The sequence below is a fragment of the Anomaloglossus baeobatrachus genome, chromosome 6 (genome assembly GCF_048569485.1).
Source record: "Anomaloglossus baeobatrachus isolate aAnoBae1 chromosome 6, aAnoBae1.hap1, whole genome shotgun sequence".
Lineage (NCBI taxonomy): Eukaryota > Metazoa > Chordata > Amphibia > Anura > Aromobatidae > Anomaloglossus > Anomaloglossus baeobatrachus.
Window position 1 is genome coordinate 1,577,854 of NC_134358.1, and position 24,834 is coordinate 1,602,687.

Genomic DNA, 24,834 nt, shown 5'->3' on the forward strand with positions numbered 1-24,834 from the left:
TGTATATAGAGCAGCACGGGGGCTCAGTGGTCAGTACTGTACTGTATATAGAGCAGCACGGGGGCTCAGTGGTCAGCTACTGTACTGTATATAGAGCAGCACGGGGGCTCAGTGGTCAGGACTGTACTGTATATAGAGCAGCACGGGGGCTCAGTGGTCAGTACTGTACTGTATATAGAGCAGCACGGGGCTCAGTGGTCAGTACTGTACTGTATATAGAGCAGCACGAGGGCTCAGTGGTCAGCACTGTACTGTATATAGAGCAGCACGAGGGCTCAGTGGTCAGTACTGTACTGTATATAGAGCAGCACGGGGGCTCAGTGGTCAGCACTGTACTGTATATAGAGCAGCACGGGGGCTCAGTGGTCAGCACTGTACTGTATATAGAGCAGCACGGGGGCTCAGTGGTCAGTACTGTACTGTATATAGAGCAGCACGGTGGCTCAGTGGTCAGTACTGTACTGTATATAGAGCAGCACGGGGGCTCAGTGGTCAGTACTGTACTGTATATAGAGCAGCACGGGGGCTCAGTGGTCAGTACTGTACTGTATATAGAGCAGCACGGGGGCTCAGTGGTCAGTACTGTACTGTATATAGAGCAGCACGGGGGCTCAGTGGTCAGCACTGTACTGTATATAGAGCAGCACGGGGGCTCAGTGGTCAGCACTGTACTGTATATAGAGCAGCACGGGGGCTCAGTGGTCAGCACTGTACTGTATATAGAGCAGCACGGGGCTCAGTGGTCAGCACTGTACTGTATATAGAGCAGCACGGGGGCTCAGTGGTCAGTACTGTACTGTATATAGAGCAGCACGGGGGCTCAGTGGTCAGCACTGTACTGTATATAGAGCAGCACGGGGGCTCGAGTGGTCAGTACTGTACTGTATATAGAGCAGCACGGGGGCTCAGTGGTCAGTACTGTACTGTATATAGAGCAGCACGGGGGCTCAGTGGTCAGCACTGTACTGTATATAGAGCAGCACGGGGGCTCAGTGGTCAGCACTGTACTGTATATAGAGCAGCACGGGGGCTGAGTGGTCAGCACTGTACTGTATATAGAGCAGCACGGGGGCTCAGTGGTCAGCACTGTACTGTATATAGAGCAGCACGGGGGCTCAGTGGTCAGCACTGTACTGTATATAGAGCAGCACGGGGGCTCAGTGGTCAGCACTGTACTGTATATAGAGCAGCACGGGGGCTCAGTGGTCAGCACTGTACTGTATATAGAGCAGCACGGGGGCTCAGTGGTCAGTACTGTACTGTATATAGAGCAGCACGGGGGCTCAGTGGTCAGCACTGTACTGTATACAGAGCAGCACGGTGGCTCAGTGGTCAGCACTGTATTGTATATAGAGCAGCACGGTGGCTCAGTGGTCAGCACTGTACTGTATATAGAGCAGCACGGGGGCTCAGTGGTCAGTACTGTACTGTATATAGAGCAGCACGGGGGCTCAGTGGTCAGTACTGTACTGTATATAGAGCAGCACGGGGGCTCAGTGGTCAGTACTGTACTGTATATAGAGCAGCACGGGGGCTCAGTGGTCAGTACTGTACTGTATATAGAGCAGCACGGGGGCTGAGTGGTCAGTACTGTACTGTATATAGAGCAGCACGGTGGCTCAGTGGTCAGTACTGTACTGTATATAGAGCAGCACGGGGGCTCAGTGGTCAGTACTGTACTGTATATAGAGCAGCACGGTGGCTCAGTGGTCAGTACTGTACTGTATATAGAGCAGCACGGGGGCTCAGTGGTCACTACTGTACTGTATATAGAGCAGCACGGGGGCTCAGTGGTCACTACTGTACTGTATATAGAGCAGCACGGGGGCTCAGTGGTCAGTACTGTACTGTATATAGAGCAGCACGGGGGCTCAGTGGTCAGTACTGTACTGTATATAGAGCAGCACGGGGGCTCAGTGGTCAGTACTGTACTGTATATAGAGCAGCACGGGGGCTCAGTGGTCAGTACTGTACTGTATATAGAGCAGCACGGTGGCTCAGTGGTCAGCACTGTACTGTATATAGAGCAGCACGGTGGCTCAGTGGTCAGTACTGTACTGTATATAGAGCAGCACGGGGGCTCAGTGGTCAGTACTGTACTGTATATAGAGCAACACGGGGGCTCAGTGGTCAGTACTGTACTGTATATAGAGCAGCACGGGGGCTCAGTGGTCAGTACTGTACTGTATATAGAGCAGCACGGGGGCTCAGTGGTCAGTACTGTACTGTATATAGAGCAGCACGGGGGCTCAGTGGTCAGTACTGTACTGTATATAGAGCAGCACGGGGGCTCAGTGGTCAGTACTGTACTGTATATAGAGCAGCACGGGGGCTCAGTGGTCAGTACTGTACTGTATATAGAGCAGCACGGGGGCTCAGTGGTCAGCACTGTACTGTATATAGAGCAGCACGGGGGCTGAGTGGTCAGTACTGTACTGTATATAGAGCAGCACGGGGGCTCAGTGGTCAGTACTGTACTGTATATAGAGCACACGGGGGCTCAGTGGTCACTACTGTACTGTATATAGAGCAGCACGGGGGCTCAGTGGTCAGTACTGTACTGTATATAGAGCAGCACGGGGGCTCAGTTGGTCAGTACTGTACTGTATATAGAGCAGCACGGGGGCTCAGTGGTCAGTACTGTACTGTATATAGAGCAGCACGGGGGCTCAGTGGTCAGTACTGTACTGTATATAGAGCAGCACGGGGGCTCAGTGGTCAGTACTGTACTGTATATAGAGCAGCACGGGGGCTCAGTGGTCAGTACTGTACTGTATATAGAGCAGCACGGGGGCTCAGTGGTCAGTACTGTACTGTATATAGAGCAGCACGGGGCTCAGTGGTCAGTACTGTACTGTATATAGAGCAGCACGGTGGCTCAGTGGTCAGCACTGTACTGTATATAGAGCAGCACGGGGGCTCAGTGGTCAGCACTGTACTGTATATAGAGCAGCACGGGGTCTCAGTGGTCAGTACTGTACTGTATATAGAGCAGCACGGGGGCTCAGTGGTCAGTACTGTACTGTATATAGAGCAGCACGGGGGCTCAGTGGTCAGTACTGTACTGTATATAGAGCAGCACGGGGGCTCAGTGGTCAGCACTGTACTGTATATAGAGCAGCACGGGGGCTCAGTGGTCAGCACTGTACTGTATATAGAGCAGCACGGGGGCTCAGTGGTCAGTACTGTACTGTATATAGAGCAGCACGGTGGCTCAGTGGTCAGTACTGTACTGTATATAGAGCAGCACGGGGGCTCAGTGGTCAGTACTGTACTGTATATAGAGCAGCACGGGGGCTCAGTGGTCAGTACTGTACTGTATATAGAGCAGCACGGGGGCTCAGTGGTCAGCACTGTACTGTATATAGAGCAGCACGGTGGCTCAGTGGTCAGTACTGTACTGTATATAGAGCAGCACGGGGGCTCAGTGGTCAGTACTGTACTGTATATAGAGCAACACGGGGGCTCAGTGGTCAGTACTGTACTGTATATAGAGCAGCACGGGGGCTCAGTGGTCAGTACTGTACTGTATATAGAGCAGCACGGGGGCTCAGTGGTCAGTACTGTACTGTATATAGAGCAGCACGGGGGCTCAGTGGTCAGTACTGTACTGTATATAGAGCAGCACGGGGGCTCAGTGGTCAGTACTGTACTGTATATAGAGCAGCACGGGGGCTCAGTGGTCAGTACTGTACTGTATATAGAGCAGCACGGGGGCTCAGTGGTCAGTACTGTACTGTATATAGAGCAGCACGGGGGCTCAGTGGTCACTACTGTACTGTATATAGAGCAGCACGGGGGCTAAGTGGTCAGCACTGTACTGTATATAGAGCAGCACGGGGGCTCAGTGGTCAGTACTGTACTGTATATAGAGCAGCACGGGGGCTCAGTGGTCAGTACTGTACTGTATATAGAGCAGCACGGGGGCTCAGTGGTCAGTACTGTACTGTATATAGAGCAGCACGGGGGCTCAGTGGTCAGTACTGTACTGTATATAGAGCAGCACGGGGGCTCAGTGGTCACTACTGTACTGTATATAGAGCAGCACGGGGGCTCAGTGGTCAGCACTGTACTGTATATAGAGCAGCACGGGGGCTCAGTGGTCAGCACTGTACTATACTGTATATGTGTGTGTGTGTGTGTGTGTGTGTGTATTTTCTTCTACCTATGCCTCTGCTCTCTGGTGTAGTTGGGCCCCCCCCGGCCGTACACTGACCGCACTGTGTAATATCTCTTCTATCTCCGGTGTAGTTGGGGCCCCCCCGGCCGTACACTGACCGCACTGTGTAATATCTCTTCTATCTCCGGTGTAGTTGGGGCCCCCCCGGCCGTACACTGACCGCGCTGTGTAATATCTCTTCTATCTCTGGTGTAGTTGGGGCCCCCCGGCCGTACACTGACCGCGCTATGTAATATCTCTTCTATCTCTGGTGTAGTTGGGGCCCCCCGGCCGTACACTGACCGCGCTGTGTAATATCTCTTCTATCTCCGGTGTAGTTGGGGCCCCCCGGCCGTACACTGACCGCGCTGTGTAATATCTCTTCTATCTCTGGTGTAGTTGGGGCCCCCCGGCCGTACACTGACCGCGCTATGTAATATCTCTTCTATCTCTGGTGTAGTTGGGGCCCCCCGGCCGTACACTGACCGCGCTGTGTAATCTTTCTCTTGTATGGGCTGGTGATGCAGTGCGGGGTTTATATTCTTGGGTTGGATCCATCGGCCGGTTCTTCCTCATCTGTAGAGTTTGTTTTTTCTCCGTGTTTGTTTCCTCCGATTTCCTCTCACACCCCAAAGACGGATGGGAATGTAGACTGTGAGCCCCGATGGGGACCGTGATGATCTGTAAGGGGCAGTAGAATATGATGGAGCTATATAGGCTATATAGGGTTTCTCGCTCTCGCGCCCTCGTTTTGTCGCTCTCGCGCCCTCGTTTTGTCGCTCTCGCGCCCTCGTTTTGTCGCTCTCGCGCCCTCGTTTTGTCGCTCTCGCGCCCTCGTTTTGTCACTCTCGCGCCCTCGTTTTGTCACTCTCGCGCCCTCGTTTTGTCACTCTCGCGCCCTCGTTTGTTCGCTCTCGCGCCCTCGTTTGTTCGCTCTCGCGCCCTCGTTTTGTCGCTCTCGCGCCCTCGTTTTGTCGCTCTCGCGCCCTCGTTTTGTCGCTCTCGCGCCCTCGTTTTCTCGCTCTCGCGCCCTCGTTTTGTCGCTCTCGCGCCCTCGTTTTCTCGCTCTCGCGCCCTCGTTTTCTCGCTCTCGCGCCCTCGTTTTCTCGCTCTCGCGCCCTCGTTTTCTCGCTCTCGCGCCCTCGTTTTCTCGCTCTCGCGCCCTCGTTTTCTCGCTCTCGCGCCCTCGTTTTCTCGCTCTCGCGTCCCCTCATTTTGCCCGTGTTTCCCCCTGTTTTCGGCAGACTCTCCTGGTCAGCGCTTGTCTTCGGCTGCGTCCACCATCAGTGTCAGCAGTGTTGGTTGCTTGTGTCGTCGCTGCGTTGTACAGTGGATGGATTCTAGCGATCCCGTGCCCTCTGTGCTTGTATTTTGCGCAGCAGACACTGACCTGCGCAGCGTCTTTCCAGAGCGCAGCATGACAATTGTTCTCTGCAGTCGCTTGCATCCTCCATAAGGAGAACAGAAGCGAGAGACCGCAGCGCACCGAGCCCTGATCGTGGGCACAGGCAGCTGCGGTCTCCTGCAGATGAGACGCGGCCCCGGAGGTCAGGACCCGCTGCTTCCAGGACATGCCCTTACGTGGCGTTCATGGAGATGTTTTATCATTTGTGTTTTATTATTTTGGCCCTTTTGGTAATTATCCTGCGGTCTCTGCCCCCATAGATGTGGTGCTCTGTTATCCTGCGGTCTCTGCCCCCATAGATGTGGTGCTCTGTTATCCCGCGGTCTCTGTCCCCATAGATGTGGTGCTCTGTTATCCCGCGGTCTCTGCCCCCATAGATGTGGTGCTCTGTTATCCCGTGGTCTCTGTCCCCATAGATGTGGTGCTCTGTTATCCTGCGGTCTCTGCCCCCATAGATGTGGTGCTCTGTTATCCCGTGGTCTCTGTCCCCATAGATGTGGTGCTCTGTTATCCCGCGGTCTCTGCCCCCATAGATGTGGTGCTCTGTTATCCTGCGGTCTCTGTCCCCATAGGTGTGGTGCTTTGTTATCCCGCGGTCTCTGTCCCCATAGATGTGGTGCTCTGTTATCCTGCGGTCTCTGTCCCCATAGATGTGGTGCTCTGTTATCCCGCGGTCTCTGTCCCCATAGATGTGGTGCTCTGTTATACCGCGGTCTCTGCCCCCATAGATGTGGTGCTCTGTTATACCACGGTCTCTGCCCCCATAGATGTGGTGCTCTGTTATCCCGTGGTCTCTGTCCCCATAGATGTGGTGCTCTGTTATCCCGCGGTCTCTGCCCCCATAGGTGTGGTGCTCTGTTATCCCGCGGTCTCTGTCCCCATAGATGTGGTGCTCTGTTATCCCGTGGTCTCTGCCCCCATAGATGTGGTGCTCTGTTATCCCGCAGTCTCTGCCCCCATAGATGTGGTGCTCTGTTATCCTGCGGTCTCTGCCCCCATAGATGTGGTGCTCTGTTATCCTGCGGTCTCTGCCCCCATAGGTGTGGTGCTTTGTTATCCTGCGGTCTCTGCCCCCATAGATGTGGTGCTCTGTTATCTCGTGGTCTCTGCCCCCATAGATGTGGTGCTCTGTTATCCTGCGGTCTCTGCCCCCATAGATGTGGTGCTCTGTTATCCCGTGGTCTCTGCCCCCATAGATGTGGTGCTCTGTTATCCCGTGGTCTCTGCCCCCATAGATGTGGTGCTCTGTTATCCCGCGGTCTCTGTCCCCATAGATGTGGTGCTCTGTTATCCTGCGGTCTCTGCCCCCATAGATGTGGTGCTCTGTTATCCCGCGGTCTCTGCCCCCATAGATGTGGTGCTTTGTTATCCCGCGGTCTCTGCCTTCATAGGTGTGGTGCTCTGTTATCCCGTGGTCTCTGCCTTCATAGGTGTGGTGCTCTGTTATCCCGCGGTCTCTGCCCCCATAGATGTGGTGCTTTGTTATCCCGCGGTCTCTGCCTTCATAGGTGTGGTGCTCTGTTATCCCGTGGTCTCTGCCTTCATAGATGTGGTGCTCTGTTATCCCGCGGTCTCTGTCCCCATAGATGTGGTGCTCTGTTATCCCGCGGTCTCTGCCCCCATAGATGTGGTGCTTTGTTATCCCGCGGTCTCTGTCCCCATAGATGTGGTGCTCTGTTATCCCGCGGTCTCTGCCCCCATAGATGTGGTGCTCTGTTATCCCGCGGTCTCTGTCCCCATAGATGTGGTGCTCTGTTATCCCGCGGTCTCTGTCCCCATAGATGTGGTGCTCTGTTATCCCGCGGTCTCTGCCCCCATAGGTGTGGTGCTTTGTTATCCCGCGGTCTCTGTCCCCATAGGTGTGGTGCTTTGTTATCCCGCGGTCTCTGTCCCCATAGATGTGGTGCTCTGTTATCCCGCGGTCTCTGCCCCCATAGGTGTGGTGCTCTGTTATCCCGCGGTCTCTGCCCCCATAGGTGTGGTGCTCTGTTATCCTGCGGTCTCTGCCCCCATAGGTGTGGTGCTCTGTTATCCCGCGGTCTCTGCCCCCATAGGTGTGGTGCTCTGTTATCCTGCGGTCTCTGCCCCCATAGATGTGGTGCTCTGTTATCCTGCGGTCTCTGCCCCCATAGGTGTGGTGCTTTGTTATCCTGCGGTCTCTGCCCCCATAGATGTGGTGCTCTGTTATCTCGTGGTCTCTGTCCCCATAGATGTGGTGCTCTGTTATCCCGCGGTCTCTGTCCCCATAGATGTGGTGCTCTGTTATCCCGCGGTCTCTGTCCCCATAGATGTGGTGCTCTGTTATACCGTGGTCTCTGCCCCCATAGATGTGGTGCTCTGTTATCCCGCGGTCTCTGCCCCCATAGATGTGGTGCTCTGTTATCCCGCGGTCTCTGCCCCCATAGATGTGGTGCTCTGTTATCCCGCGGTCTCTGCCCCCATAGATGTGGTGCTCTGTTATCCTGCGGTCTCTGTCCCCATAGATGTGGTGCTCTGTTATCCCGTGGTCTCTGCCTTCATAGATGTGGTGCTTTGTTATCCCGCGGTCTCTGCCCCCATAGATGTGGTGCTCTGTTATCCCGCGGTCTCTGCCCCCATAGATGTGGTGCTCTGTTATCCCGCGGTCTCTGCCCCCATAGATGTGGTGCTCTGTTATCCCGCGGTCTCTGTCCCCATAGATGTGGTGCTCTGTTATCCCGCGGTCTCTGTCCCCATAGATGTGGTGCTCTGTTATCCTGCGGTCTCTGCCCCCATAGATGTGGTGCTCTGTTATCCCGTGGTATCTGTCCCCATAGATGTGGTGCTCTGTTATCCTGCGGTCTCTGTCCCCATAGGTGTGGTGCTCTGTTATCCTGCGGTCTCTGTCCCCATAGGTGTGGTGCTCTGTTATCCTGCGGTCTCTGCCCCCATAGATGTGGTGCTCTGTTATCCCGCGGTCTCTGCCCCCATAGATGTGGTGCTCTGTTATCCCGCGGTCTCTGCCCCCATAGATGTGGTGCTCTGTTATCCCGCGGTCTCTGTCCCCATAGGTGTGGTGCTCTGTTATCCTGCGGTCTCTGCCCCCATAGATGTGGTGCTCTGTTATCCCGCGGTCTCTGCCCCCATAGATGTGGTGCTCTGTTATCCCGCGGTCTCTGCCCCCATAGATGTGGTGCTCTGTTATCTCGCGGTCTCTGCCCCCATAGATGTGGTGCTCTGTTATCCCGCGGTCTCTGCCCCCATAGATGTGGTGCTCTGTTATCCCGCGGTCTCTGTCCCCATAGATGTGGTGCTTTGTTATCCCGCAGTCTCTGCCCCCATAGATGTGGTGCTCTGTTATCCCGCGGTCTCTGTCCCCATAGATGTGGTGCTCTGTTATCCCGCGGTCTCTGTCCCCATAGATGTGGTGCTCTGTTATCCTGCGGTCTCTGTCCCCATAGATGTGGTGCTCTGTTATCCCGTGGTCTCTGCCTTCATAGATGTGGTGCTCTGTTATCCCGTGGTCTCTGTCCCCATAGATGTGGTGCTCTGTTATCCTGCGGTCTCTGCCCCCATAGATGTGGTGCTCTGTTATCCCGCGGTCTCTGTTCCCATAGATGTGGTGCTCTGTTATCCCGCGGTCTCTGTCCCCATAGATGTGGTGGTCTGTTATCCCGTGGTATCTGTCCCCATAGGTGTGGTGCTCTGTTATCCCGCGGTCTCTGTCCCCATAGGTGTGGTGCTCTGTTATCCTGCGGTCTCTGTCCCCATAGATGTGGTGCTCTGTTATCCCGCGGTCTCTGCCCCCATAGATGTGGTGCTTTGTTATCCCGCGGTCTCTGCCCCCATAGATGTGGTGCTCTGTTATCCCGCGGTCTCTGCCCCCATAGATGTGGTGCTTTGTTATCCCGCGGTCTCTGTCCCCATAGATGTGGTGCTCTGTTATCCCGCGGTCTCTGCCCCCATAGATGTGGTGCTTTGTTATCCCGCGGTCTCTGTCCCCATAGATGTGGTGCTCTGTTATCCCGCGGTCTCTGTCCCCATAGATGTGGTGCTCTGTTATCCCGCGGTCTCTGTCCCCATAGATGTGGTGCTCTGTTATCCTGCGGTCTCTGTCCCCATAGATGTGGTGCTCTGTTATCCTGCGGTCTCTGCCCCCATAGATGTGGTGCTCTGTTATCCTGCGGTCTCTGTCCCCATAGATGTGGTGCTCTGTTATCCTGCGGTCTCTGTCCCCATAGATGTGGTGCTCTGTTATCCCGTGGTCTCTGTCCCCATAGATGTGGTGCTTTGTTATCCCGCGGTCTCTGCCCCCATAGATGTGGTGCTCTGTTATCCCGCGGTCTCTGTCCCCATAGATGTGGTGCTCTGTTATCCTGCGGTCTCTGTCCCCATAGATGTGGTGCTCTGTTATCCCGCGGTCTCTGTCCCCATAGATGTGGTGCTCTGTTATCCTGCGGTCTCTGCCCCCATAGATGTGGTGCTCTGTTATCCCGCGGTCTCTGTCCCCATAGATGTGGTGCTCTGTTATCCCGCGGTCTCTGTCCCCATAGATGTGGTGCTCTGTTATCCTGCGGTCTCTGCCCCCATAGATGTGGTGCTCTGTTATCCTGCGGTCTCTGCCCCCATAGATGTGGTGCTCTGTTATCTCGTGGTCTCTGCCCCCATAGATGTGGTGCTCTGTTATCCCGCGGTCTCTGCCCCCATAGATGTGGTGCTCTGTTATCCTGCGGTCTCTGTCCCCATAGATGTGGTGCTCTGTTATCCCGCGGTCTCTGCCCCCATAGATGTGGTGCTCTGTTATCCCGCGTTCTCTGCCCCCATAGGTGTGGTGCTTTGTTATCCTGCGGTCTCTGTCCCCATAGGTGGGGTGCTCTGTTATCCCGCGGTCTCTGTCCCCATAGATGTGGTGCTCTGTTATCCCGTGTTCTCTGCCCCCATAGGTGGGGTGCTCTGTTATCCCGCGGTCTCTGCCCCCATAGGTGGGGTGCTCTGTTATCCCGCGGTCTCTGCCCCCATAGGTGTGGTGCTCTGTTATCCCGCGGTCTCTGCCCCCATAGGTGTGGTGCTTTGTTATCCTGCGGTCTCTGTCCCCATAGGTGGGGTGCTCTGTTATCCCGCGTTCTCTGCCCCCATAGGTGTGGTGCTTTGTTATCCTGCGGTCTCTGTCCCCATAGGTGGGGTGCTCTGTTATCCCGCGGTCTCTGTCCCCATAGATGTGGTGCTCTGTTATCCCGTGTTCTCTGCCCCCATAGGTGGGGTGCTCTGTTATCCCGCGGTCTCTGCCCCCATAGGTGGGGTGCTCTGTTATCCCGCGGTCTCTGCCCCCATAGGTGTGGTGCTCTGTTATCCCGCGGTCTCTGCCCCCATAGGTGTGGTGCTTTGTTATCCTGCGGTCTCTGTCCCCATAGGTGGGGTGCTCTGTTATCCCGCGGTCTCTGCCCCCATAGGTGTGGTGCTCTGTTATCCCGCGTTCTCTGCCCCCATAGATGTGGTGCTCTGTTATCCCGCGGTCTCTGCCCCCATAGGTGTGGTGCTTTGTTATCCTGCGGTCTCTGTCCCCATAGGTGGGGTGCTCTGTTATCCCGTGTTCTCTGCCCCCATAGGTGGGGTGCTCTGTTATCCCGCGGTCTCTGCCCCCATAGGTGGGGTGCTCTGTTATCCCGCGGTCTCTGTCCCCATAGATGTGGTGCTCTGTTATCCCGCGGTCTCTGCCCCCATAGATGTGGTGCTTTGTTATCCCGCGGTCTCTGTCCCCATAGGTGTGGTGCTTTGTTATCCCGCGGTCTCTGCCCCCATAGGTGTGGTGCTTTGTTATCCTGTGGTGACCTTGTTTGTTCCTTATTTTCGGCAGCCCCCACATTCCCGTGTGTGCAGCCCCCGCCTCTGCCACCCGCCCCCTCTGACTTTGATGTGAGGGCCCTGCTGTCCTCTGCTTTTGTTCTCGTCCACACAAAATCCCAACATCTCAGCCCCCAATTATGTGACCCAATCCCCCGCTCCCGTCACCGACCCCCCCCCCCCCGGAGAGAGGCCTCTGTGCCCAGATTCCGATGGGCGAGTTCTGGACCCCCCCGATCTGTAAAGTCTGGATTGTAATGTTCTCACTTCTTCATAAAGATATTAATATACAGTGCCTTGCGAAAGTATTCACCCCCTTTGAATTTTTCAGCCTTTTCCCACATTTCAGGCTTCATAAAGATAAAATGTGAATGTTCTGGTGAAGAATCTACAACAAGTGACACAATTGTGAAGAGGAAGGAAATTTATTGCTTATTTTACACTTTTATAAAAATAAATACCTGTAAATTGTGGCGTGCAATATTATTCACCCCCTTTAGGTTAATACTTTGCAGCGCCCCCTTTTGCTGTGATTACAGCTGCAGTCTCTTGGGGTCTGTGTCTATCAGTCTTGCACATGGAGAGGTGAAATTCTCGCCCATTCTTTGTAAACAGCTGGAGCTGAGTGAGGTTGGATGGAGGCGTTTGTGAACAGCAGTTTTCAGCTCTTTCCACAGATTCTCGATTGGGTTCAGGTCTGGACTGTGACTTGGCCATTCTAACACCTGGATACGGTTATTTGTGAACCATTCCATTGTAGATGTTGCTTTATGTTTGGGATCATTGTCTTGTTGGAAGACAAATCTCCGTCCCCGTCTCAGGTCTTTTGCAGACTCCAACAGGTTTTCTTCCAGAATGGTCCTGTATTTGGCTTCATCCATCTTCTCATCAATTTTACCATCTTCCCTGTCCCTGCTGAAGAAAAGCAGGTCCAAACCATGATGCTGCCTCCACCATGTTTGACAGTGGGAATGGTGTGTTCAGGGCGATGAGCTGTGTTGCTTTTATACCTTCTTCCACATGTTTGGTGTCTCTGGTGGCTTGTGGAAACTTTACACAACACTTGTTATAGATATCATTGAGAAATGGCTTCTTTTTGCCACTCTCCCATAAAGGCCAGATTTGTGCAGTGTACAGTGGCTGATTGTTGTGCTATGGACAGACTCTCCCACCTCAGCTGTAGATCTCTGCAGATCATCCAGAGGGATCATGGGCCTCTTGGCTGCGTCTCTGATCAGTCTTCTCCTTGTGTGAGATGACAGTTTGGATGGAGGCCGGGTCTTGGTAGATTTGCAGTGTATGATGCTCCTTCCATTACAATATGATCGCTTGCACAGGGCTCCTTGGGATGTTTAAAGTTGTGGAAATCTTTTTGTAACCAAATCCGGCTTTAAACTTCTCCACAACAGTATCCTGGACCTGCCTGTTGTGTTCCTTGGTCTTCATGATGCTCTCTGCGCTTTACACAGAACCTGAGGCTATCACAGAGCAGGGGCATTATACGGAGACTTGTTACACACAGGGGCTTATATTTATCATCATCAGTCATTTAGGACAACATTGCATCATTCAGAGACCCTCAATCACCTTCTGGAGGGAGTTTCTGCACTGACAGTAAAGGGGGTGAATAATATTGCACGCCCCAATTTACAGGTATTTATTTCTTATAAAAGTGTAAAATAAGCAATAAATTTCCTTCCTCTTCACAATTGTGTCACTTGTTGTAGATTCTTCACCAGAACATTCACATTTTATCTTTATGTTTGAAGCCTGAAATGTGGCAAAAGGGTGAAAAATTCAAGGGGCTGAATACTTTCACAAGGCATGTCTCCTCCATCCTCAGTATTCAGTGACCGCCCGTCTCCTCCGTCCTCCGTATCCAGTGACCGCCCGTCTCCTCCGTCCTCAGTATTCAGTGACCACCCGTCTCCACCGTCCTCAGTATTCAGTGACCACCCGTCTCCTCCATCCTCAGTATTCAGTGACCGTCCGTCTCCTCCATCCTCAGTATTCAGTGACCGTCCGTCTCCTCCGTCCTCAGTATTCAGTGACCACCCGTCTCCACCGTCCTCAGTATTCAGTGACCACCCGTCTCCTCCATCCTCAGTATTCAGTGACCGTCCGTCTCCACCGTCCTCAGTATTCAGTGACCACCCGTCTCCTCCATCCTCAGTATTCAGTGACCGCCCGTCTCCACCGTCCTCAGTATTCAGTGACCGTCCGTCTCCTCCATCCTCAGTATTCAGTGACCACCCGTCTCCACCGTCCTCAGTATTCAGTGACCGTCCGTCTCCTCCATCCTCAGTATTCAGTGACCGCCCGTCTCCTCCATCCTCAGTATTCAGTGACCGCCCGTCTCCTCCATCCTCAGTATTCAGTGACCGTCCGTCTCCTCCATCCTCAGTATTCAGTGACCGCCCGTCTCCTCCGTCCTCAGTATCCAGTAACCGCCCGTCTCCTCCGTCCTCAGTATCCAGTGACCTCCCGTCTCCTCCGTCCTCAGTACTCAGTGACCTCCCGTCTCCTCCGTCCTCAGTATCCAGTGACCGCCCGTCTCCTCCGTCCTCAGTACTCAGTGACCTCCCGTCTCCTCCGTCCTCAGTATCCAGTGACCGCCCGTCTCCTCCGTCCTCAGTATCCAGTGACCGCCCGTCTCCTCCGTCCTCAGTATTCAGTGACCGCCCGTCTCCTCCGTCCTCAGTATTCAGTGACCGCCCGTCTCCTCCGTCCTCAGTATTCGGTGACCGCCCGTCTCCTCCGTCCTCAGTATTCGGTGACCGCCCGTCTCCTCCGTCCTCAGTATTCGGTGACCGCCCGTCTCCTCAGTATTCAGTGACTGCCCATCTCATCCGTCCTCAGTATTCGGTGACCGCCCGTCTCCTCAGTATTCAGTGACTGCCCATCTCCTCCGTCCTCAGTATTCGGTGACTGCCCGTCTCCTCAGTATTCAGTGACTGCCCATCTCCTCCGTCCTCAGTATTCAGTGACCGCCCGTCTCCTCCGTCCTCAGTATTCGGTGACCGCCCGTCTCCTCAGTATTCAGTGACTGCCCATCTCCTCCGTCCTCAGTATTCAGTGACCGCCCGTCTCCTCCGTCCTCAGTATTCGGTGACCGCCCGTCTCCTCAGTATTCAGTGACCGCCCGTCTCCTCCGTCCTCAGTATTCGGTGACCGCCCGTCTCCTCCGTCCTCAGTATTCGGTGACCGCCCGTCTCCTCAGTATTCAGTGACCGCCCGTCTCCTCCGTCCTCAGTATTCGGTGACCGCCCGTCTCCTCCGTCCTCAGTATTCAGTGACCGCCCGTCTCCTCCGTCCTCAGTATTCGGTGACCGCCCGTCTCCTCAGTATTCAGTGACTGCCCATCTCCTCCGTCCTCAGTATTCGGTGACCGCCCGTCTCCTCAGTATTCAGTGACTGCCCATCTCCTCCGTCCTCAGTATTCGGTGACTGCCCGTCTCCTCAGTATTCAGTGACTGCCCATCTCCTCCGTCCTCAGTATTCAGTGACCGCCCGTCTCCTCCGTCCTCAGTATTCGGTGACCGCCCGTCTCCTCAGTATTCAGTGACTGCCCATCTCCTCCGTCCTCAGTATTCAGTGACCGCCCGTCTCCTCCGTCCTCAGTATTCGGTGACCGCCCGTCTCCTCAGTATTCAGTGACCGCCCGTCTCCTCCGTCCTCAGTATTCGGTGACTGCCCGTCTCCTCCGTCCTCAGTATTCAGTGACCGCCCATCTCCTCAGTATCCAGTGACCGCCCGTCTCCTCCGTCCTCAGTATCCAGTGACCGCCCGTCTCCTCCATCCTCAGTATCCAGTGACCGCCCGTCTCCTCCGTCCTCAGTATTCAGTGACCGCCCGTCTCCTCCGTCCTCAGTATTCAGTGACCGCCCGTCTCCTCAGTGTTCGGTCAGTCTGGGCAGCAGTGAGGGGGGGCACATACTTTGTACATGCTTGTGTCTGTGGAGGTCTCCCCGATATTCAGTGCCCCCCGCTTGTGTCTCGGCAGGGATGTGACCCGTTTGCACAGACGCAGCGCAGTAAGCTCCAGCACCGCCGCGCCAGGATCAACCAGCAGATCAACAAGGAGATGAGGATGAGAGCCGGAGCCGAGAACCTCTTCCGGTCAGTGGGGGGCGCCGCGAGGACGAGCAGAGACACCGGGGTCTGAGCCGAGCGCGGGAGGGGGGAGAAGAGAGGGAGGATGATCATTTTACTTCCTCCTCATCCTCCTCACCAGTGATCTCTCATCATCCGCCTCATGCAATGCTGCGCCTGCGCGGGCCCAATGTTTCAGCCTCCTGCCCCCCCCAAGTAGATGATGTTTGGTGGTGACAGGAGGGGGGCACATGGCTCTGGAGGGAGGGAGGGGACAGGGCTCCGGGGGGAGAGAGGCGGGGGGGGTGCAGGGCTCTGGAGGGAGAGAGGCGGGGGGGGTGCAGGGCTCTGGAGGGAGAGAGGCGGGGGGGGTGCAGGGCTCTGGAGGGAGAGAGGCGGGGGGGGTGCAGGGCTCTGGGGGGAGAGAGGCGGGGGGGGTGCAGGGCTCTGGGGGGAGAGAGGCGGGGGGTGCAGGGCTCTGGAGGGAGAGAGGCGGGGGGGGTGCAGGGCTCTGGAGGGAGAGAGGCGGGGGGGTGCAGGGCTCTGGAGGGAGAGAGGCGGGGGGGGTGCAGGGCTCTGGGGGGAGAGAGGCGGGGGGGTGCAGGGCTCTGGGGGGAGAGAGGCGGGGGGGTGCAGGGCTCTGGAGGGAGAGAGGCGGGGGGGTGCAGGGCTCTGGGGGGGAGAGAGGCGGGGGGGTGCAGGGCTCTGGGGGGAGAGAGGCGGGGGGGTGCAGGGCCCTGGGGGGAGAGAGGCGGGGGGGGTGCAGGGCTCTGGGGGAGAGAAGCGGGGGGTACAGGGCTCTGGGGGGAGAGAGGCGGGGGGGGTGCAGGGCTCTGGGGGGAGAGAGGCGGGGGGGTGCAGGGCTCTGGGGGGAGAGAGGCGGGGGGGTGCAGGGCTCTGGGGGAGAGAGGCGGGGGGGGTGCAAAGCTCTGGGGGAGAGAGGCGGGGGGGTGCAGGCGGGGGGGTGCAGGGCTCTGGAGGGAGAGAGGCGGGGGGGTGCAGGGCTCTGGGGGGAGAGAGGCGGGGGGGTGCAGGGCTCTGGGGGGAGAGAGGCGGGGGGGTGCAGGGCTCTGGAGGGAGAGAGGCGGGGGGGTGCAGGGCTCTGGGGGGAGAGAGGCGGGGGGGTGCAGGGCTCTGGGGGGAGAGAGGCGGGGGGGGTGCAGGGCTCTGGGGGGGAGAGAGGCGGGGGGGTGCAGGGCTCTCGTCTCCCGTATTCCTCTTATTCCGTTACATAGCTCCATATAACATCTCTCTTATCCCTATAATCCCAAAATAAATCACCTGATCCCATCAATCGCAGCTCAGAGCCACATCCGGATCCAGAGCCGCACTGACACACTGCGACGGAAGACAGGAGCACACAGTACACCACACCGGCAGTCCCATGTAACACCACAGATAACACAGTGATATCTCTGAGTACAGATAATGTAGTAGATGTCACCTGCAGTCCTATGTAACACCACAGATAACACAGTGATATCTCTGAGTACAGATAATGCAGTGATGTCACCTGCAGTCCTATGTAACACCACAGATAACACAGTGATATCTCTGAGTACAGATAATGTAGTAGATGTCTCCTGCAGTCCTATGTAACACCACAGATAACACAGTGAGATCTCTGAGTACAGATAATGTAGTAGATGTCACCTGCAGTCCTATGTAACACCACAGATAACACAGTGATATCTCTGAGTACAGATAATGTAGTAGATGACACCTGCAGTCCTATGTAACACCACAGATAACACAGTAATATCTCTGAGTACAGATAATGTAGTAGATGTCACCTGCAGTCCTATGTAACACCACAGATAACACAGTGATATCTCTGAGTACAGATAATGTAGTAGATGTCACCTGCAGTCCTATGTAACACCTCAGATAACACAGTGATATCTCTGAGTACAGATAATGTAGTAGATGTCACCTGCAGTCCTATGTAACACCACAGACAACACAGTGATATCTCTGAGTACAGATAATGTAGTAGATGTCACCTGCAGTCCTATGTAACACCACAGATAACACAGTGATATCTCTGAGTACAGATAATGTAGTAGATGTCACCTGCAGTCCTATGTAACACCACAGATAACACAGTGATATCTCTGAGTACAGATAATGTAGCAGATGTCACCTGCAGTCCTATGTAACATCACATATAACACAGTGATATCTCTGAGTACAGATAATGTAGTAGATGTCACCTGCAGTCCTATGTAACACCTCAGATAACACAGTGATATCTCTGAGTACAGATAATGTAGTAGATGTCACCTGCAGTCCTATGTAACACCACAGATAACACAGTGATATCTGAGTACAGATAATGTAGTAGATGTCACCTGCAGTCCTATGTAACACCACAGATAACACAGTGATATCTCTGAGTACAGATAATGTAGTAGATGTCACCTGCAGTCCTATGTAACACCACAGATAACACAGTGATATCTCTGAGTACAGATAATGTAGTAGATGTCACCTGCAGTCCTATGTAACACCACAGATAACACAGTGATATCTCTGAGCACAGATAATGTAGTAGATGTCACCTGCAGTCCTATGTAACACCACAGATAACACAGTGATATCTCTGAGCACAGATAATGTAGTAGATGTCACCTGCAGTCCTATGTAACACCACAGATAACACAGTGATATCTCTCTGAGTACAGATAATGTAGTAGATAACACCTGCAGTCCTATGTAACACCACAGATAACACAGTGATATCTCTCTGAGTACAGATAATGTAGTAGATGTCACCTGCAGTCCTATGTAACACCACAGATAACACAGTGATATCTCTCTGAGTACAGATAATGTAGTAGATGTCACCTGCAGTCCCATGTAACACCACAGATAACACAGTGATATCTCTGAGTACAGATAATGTAGTAGATGTCACCTGCAGTCCTATGTAACACCACAGATAACACAGTGATATCTCTGGGTACAGATAATGTAGTAGATGTCACCTGCAGTCCTATGTAACACCACAGATAACACAGTGATATCTCTGGGTACAGATAATGTAGTAGATGTCACCTGCAGTCCTATGTAACACCACAGATAACACAGTGATATCTCTGAGTACAGATAATGTAGTAGATGTCACCTGCAGTCCCATGTAACACCACAGATAGCACAGTGATATCTCTGAGTACAGATAATGTAGTAGATGTCACCTGCAGTCCTATGTAACACCACAGATAACACAGTGATATCTCTGAGTACAGATAATGTAGTAGATGTCACCTGCAGTCCTATGTAACACCTCAGATAACACAGTGATATCTCTGAGTACAGATAATGTAGTAGATGTCACCTGCAGTCCTATGTAACACCACAGATAACACAGTGATATCTCTGAGTACAGATAATGTAGTAGAGGTCACCTGCAGTCCTATGTAACACCACAGATAACAGTGATATCTCTGAGTACAGATAATGTAGTAGATGTCTCCTGCAGTCCTATGTAACACCACAGATAACACAGTGATATCTCTATGAGTACAGATAATGTAGTAGATGTCACCTGCAGTCCTATGTAACACCACAGATAACACAGTGATATCTCTATAAGTACAGATAATGTAGTAGATGTCACCTGCAGTCCTATGTAACACCACAGATAACACAGTGATATCTCTGAGTACAGATAATGTAGTAGATGTCACCTGCAGTCCTATGTAACTCCACAGATAACACAGTGATATCTCTGAGTACAGATAATGTAGTAGATGTCGCCTGCAGTCCTATGTAACACCACAGATAACACAGTGATATCTCTGAGTACAGATAATGTAGTAGATGTCACCTGCAGTCCTATGTAACACCACAGATAACACAGTGATATCTGAGTACAGATAATGTAGTAGATGTCACCTGCAGTCCTATGTAACACCACAGATAACACAGTGATATCTCTGAGTACAGATAATGTAGTAGATGTCACCTGCAGTCCTATGTAACACCACAGATAACACAGTGATATCTCTGAGTACAGATAATGTAGTAGATGTCACCTGCAGTCCTATGTAACACCACAGATAACACAGTGATATATCTGAGTACAGATAATGCAGTAGATGTCACCTGCAGTCCTATGTAACACCACAGATAACACAGTGATATCTCTGAGTACAGATAATGTGGTAGATGTCACCTGCAGTCCTATGTAACACCACAGATGACACAGTGATATCTCTGAGTACAGATAATGTAGTAGATGTCACCTGCAGTCCTATGTAACACCACAGATAACAGTGATATCTCTGAGTACAGATAATGTGGTAGATGTCACCTGCAGTCCTATGTAACACCACAGATGACACAGTGATATCTCTGAGTACAGATAATGTAGTAGATGTCACCTGCAGTCCTATGTAACACCACAGATAACACAGTGATATCTCTGAGTACAGATAATGTAGTAGATGTCACCTGCAGTCCTATGTAACACCACAGATAACACAGTGATATCTCTGAGTACAGATAATGTAGTAGATGTCACCTGCAGTCCTATGTAACACCACAGATAACACAGTGATATCTCTGGGTACAGATAATGTAGTAGATGTCACCTGCAGTCCTATGTAACACCACAGATAACACAGTGATATCTCTGAGTACAGATAATGCAGTAGATGTCACCTGCAGTCCTATGTAACACCACAGATAACACAGTGATATCTCTGAGTACAGATAATGTAGTAGATGTCACCTGCAGTCCTATGTAACACCACAGATAACACAGTGATATCTCTGGGTACAGATAATGTAGTAGATGTCACCTGCAGTCCTATGTAACACCACAGATAACACAGTGATATCTCTGAGTACAGATAATGTAGTAGATGTCACCTGCAGTCCTATGTAACACCACAGATAACACAGTGATATCTCTGAGTACAGATAATGTAGTAGATGTCACCTGCAGTCCTATGTAACACCACAGATAGCACAGTGATATCTCTGAGTACAGATAATGTAGTAGATGTCTCCTGCAGTCCTATGTAACACCACAGATAACACAGTGATATCTCTCTGAGTACAGATAATGTAGTAGATGTCACCTGCAGTCCTATGTAACACCACAGATAACACAGTGATATCTCTGAGTACAGATAATGTAGTAGATGTCACCTGCAGTCCTATGTAACACCACAGATAACACAGTGATATCTCTGAGTACAGATAATGTAGTAGATGTCACCTGCAGTCCTATGTAACACCACAGATAACACAGTGATATCTCTGAGTACAGATAATGTGGTAGATGTCACCTGCAGTCCTATGTAACACCACAGATGACACAGTGATATCTCTGAGTACAGATAATGTAGTAGATGTCACCTGCAGTCCTATGTAACACCACAGATAACACAGTGATATCTCTGAGTGCAGATAATGCAGTAGATGTCACCTGCAGTCCTATGTAACACCACAGATAACACAGTGATATCTCTGAGTACAGATAATGTAGTAGATGTCTCCTGCAGTCCTATGTAACACCACAGATAACACAGGGATATCTCTGAGTACAGATAATGTAGTAGATGTCTCCTGCAGTCCTATGTAACACCACAGATAACACAGGGATATCTCTGAGTACAGATAATGTAGTAGATGTCACATGCAGTCCTATGTAACACCACAGATAACAGTGATATCTCTGAGTACAGATAATGTAGTAGATGTCACCTGCAGTCCTATGTAACACCACAGATAACACAGTGATATCTCTGAGTACAGATAATGTAGTAGATGTCACCTGCAGTCCTATGTAACACCACAGATAACACAGTGATATCTCTGAGTACAGATAATGCAGTAGATGTCACCTGCAGTCCTATGTAACACCACAGATAACACAGTGATATCTCTGAGTACAGATAATGTAGTAGATGTCACCTGCAGTCCTATGTAACACCACAGATAACACAGTGATATCTGAGTACAGATAATGTAGTAGATGTCACCTGCAGTCCTATGTAACACCACAGATAGCACAGTGATATCTCTGAGTACAGATAATGTAGTAGATGTCACCTGCAGTCCTATGTAACACCACAGATAACACAGTGATATCTCTGAGTACAGATAATGTAGTGGATGTCACCTGCAGTCCTATGTAACACCACAGATAGCACAGTGATATCTCTGAGTACAGATAATGTAGTAGATGTCACCTGCAGTCCTATGTAACACCACAGATAACACAGTGATATCTCTGAGTACAGATAATGTAGTAGATGTCACCTGCAGTCCTATGTAACACCACAGATAACAGTGATATCTCTGAGTACAGATAATGTAGGAGATGTCACCTGCAGTCCTATGTAACACCACAGATAACACAGTGATATCTCTGAGTACAGATAATGTAGGAGATGTCACCTGCAGTCCTATGTAACACCGCAGATAACACAGTGATATATCTGAGTACAGATAATGTAGTAGATGTCACCGGCAGTCCCATGTAACACCACAGATCACACAGTGATATCTCTGAGTATAGATAATGTAGTAGATGTCACCTGCAGTCCTATGTAACACCACAGATAACACAGTGATATCTCTCTGAGTACAGATAATGTAGTAGATGTCACCTGCAGTCCTATGTAACACCACAGATAACACAGTGATATCTCGGAGTACAGATAATGTAGTAGATGTCACCTGCAGTCCTATGTAACACCACAGATAACAGTGATATCTCTGAGTACAGATAATGTAGTAGATGTCACCTGCAGTCCTATGTAACTCCACAGATAACACAGTGATATCTCTGAGAACAGATAATGTAGTAGATGTCACCTGCAGTCCTATGTAACACCACAGATAACACAGTGATATCTCTGAGTACAGATAATGTAGTAGATGTCACCTGCAGTCCTATGTAACACCACAGATAACACAGTGATATCTCTGAGTACAGATAATGTAGTAGATGTCACCTGCAGTCCTATGTAACACCACAGATAACACAGTGATATCTCTGAGTACAGATAATGCAGTAGATGTCACCTGCAGTCCTATGTAACACCACAGATAACACAGTGATATCTCTGAGTACAGATAATGTAGTAGATGTCACCTGCAGTCCCATGTAACACCACAGATAACACAGTGATATCTCTGAGTACAGATAATGTAGTAGATGTCACCTGCAGTCCTATGTAACACCACAGATAACAGTGATATCTCTGAGTACAGATAATGTAGTAGATGTCACCTGCAGTCCTATGTAACACCACAGATAACACAGTGATATCTCTGAGTACAGATAATGTAGTAGATGTCACCTGCAGTCCTATGTAACACCACAGATAACACAGTGATATATATGAGTACAGATAATGTAGTAGATGTCACCTGCAGTCCTATGTAACACCACAGATAACAGTGATATATCTGAGTACAGATAATGTAGTAGATGTCACCTGCAGTCCTATGTAACACCACAGATAACACAGTGATATCTCTGAGTACAGATAATGTAGTAGATGTCACCTGCAGTCCTATGTAACACTACAGATAACACAGTGATATCTCTGAGTACAGATAATGTAGTAGATGACACCTGCAGTCCTATGTAACACAACAGATAACACAGTGATATCTCTGAGTACAGATAATGTAGTAGAGGTCACCTGCAGTCCCATGTAACACCACAGATAACACAGTGATATCTCTGAGTACAGATAATGTAGTAGATGTCACCTGCAGTCCTATGTAACACCACAGATAACACAGTGATATCTATGAGTACAGATAATGTAGTAGATGTCACCTGCAGTCCTATGTAACACCACAGATAACACAGTGATATCTCTGAGTACAGATAATGTAGTAGATGTCACCTGCAGTCCTATGTAACACCACAGATAACAGTGATATCTCTGAGTACAGATAATGTAGTAGATGTCACCTGCAGTCCTATGTAACACCACAGATGACACAGTGATATCTCTGAGTACAGATAATGTAGTAGATGTCTCCTGCAGTCCTATGTAACACCACAGATAACACAGTGATATCTGAGTACAGATAATGTAGTAGCTGTCACCTGCAGTCCTATGTAACACCACAGATAACACAGTGATATCTCTGAGTACAGATAATGTAGTAGATGTCACCTGCAGTCCTATGTAACACCACAGATAACACAGTGATATCTCTGAGTACAGATAATGTAGTAGATGTCACCTGCAGTCCTATGTAACACCACAGATAACACAGTGATATCTCTGAGTACAGATAATGTAGTAGATGTCACCTGCAGTCCCATGTAACACCACAGATAGCACAGTGATATCTCTGAGTACAGATAATGTAGTAGATGTCACCTGCAGTCCTATGTAACACCACAGATAACACAGTGATATCTCTGAGTACAGATAATGTAGTAGATGTCACCTGCAGTCCTATGTAACACCACAGATAACAGTGATATCTCTGAGTACAGATAATGTAGTAGATGTCACCTGCAGTCCTATGTAACACCACAGATAACACAGTGATATCTCTGAGTACAGATAATGTAGTAGATGTCACCTGCAGTCCTATGTAACACCACAGATAACACAGTGATATCTCTGAGTACAGATGATGTAGTAGATGTCACCTGCAGTCCTATGTAACACCACAGATAACACAGTGATATCTCTGAGTACAGATAATGTAGTAGATGCCACCTGCAGTCCTATGTAACACCACAGATAACACAGTGATATCTCTCTGAGTACAGATAATGTAGTAGATGTCACCTGCAGTCCTATGTAACACCACAGATAACACAGTGATATCTCTCTGAGTACAGATAATGTAGTAGATGTCTCCTGCAGTCCCATGTAACACCACAGATAACAGTGATATCTCTGAGTACAGATAATTAAGTAGATGTCTCCTGCAGTCCTATGTAACACCACAGATAACACAGTGATATCTGAGTACAGATAATGTAGTAGATGTCACCTGCAGTCCCATGTAACACCACAGATAACACAGTGATATCTCTGAGTACAGATAATGTAGTAGATGTCACCTGCAGTCCTATGTAACACCACAGATAACACAGTGATATCTCTGAGTACAGATAATGTAGTAGATGTCACCTGCAGTCCTATGTAACACCACAGATAACACAGTGATATCTCTGAGTACAGATAATGTAGTGATGTCACCTGCAGTCCTATGTAACACCACAGATAACACAGTGATATCTCTGAGTACAGATAATGTAGTAGATGTCACCTGCAGTCCTATGTAACACCACAGATAACACAGTGATATCTCTCTGAGTACAGATAATGTAGTAGATGTCACCTGCAGTCCTATGTAACACCACAGATAACACAGTGAT

General features: G+C 51.0%; 1 protein-coding gene across 1 annotated transcript in view; it reads left to right on the forward strand.

The window, feature by feature from the left end:
• The first annotated feature begins 5,749 nt into the window (after nucleotides 1-5,749).
• The window catches only part of RHPN1 (rhophilin Rho GTPase binding protein 1), a 96,322-nt gene continuing 77,237 nt past the window's right edge, over nucleotides 5,750-24,834 (forward strand). Inside the window, exons 1-2 of the mRNA XM_075315971.1 lie at nucleotides 5,750-5,794; nucleotides 15,367-15,482. Of these exons, the coding sequence (XP_075172086.1) occupies nucleotides 5,750-5,794; nucleotides 15,367-15,482 (161 nt within the window). The remainder of the gene's footprint in view (nucleotides 5,795-15,366; nucleotides 15,483-24,834) is intronic.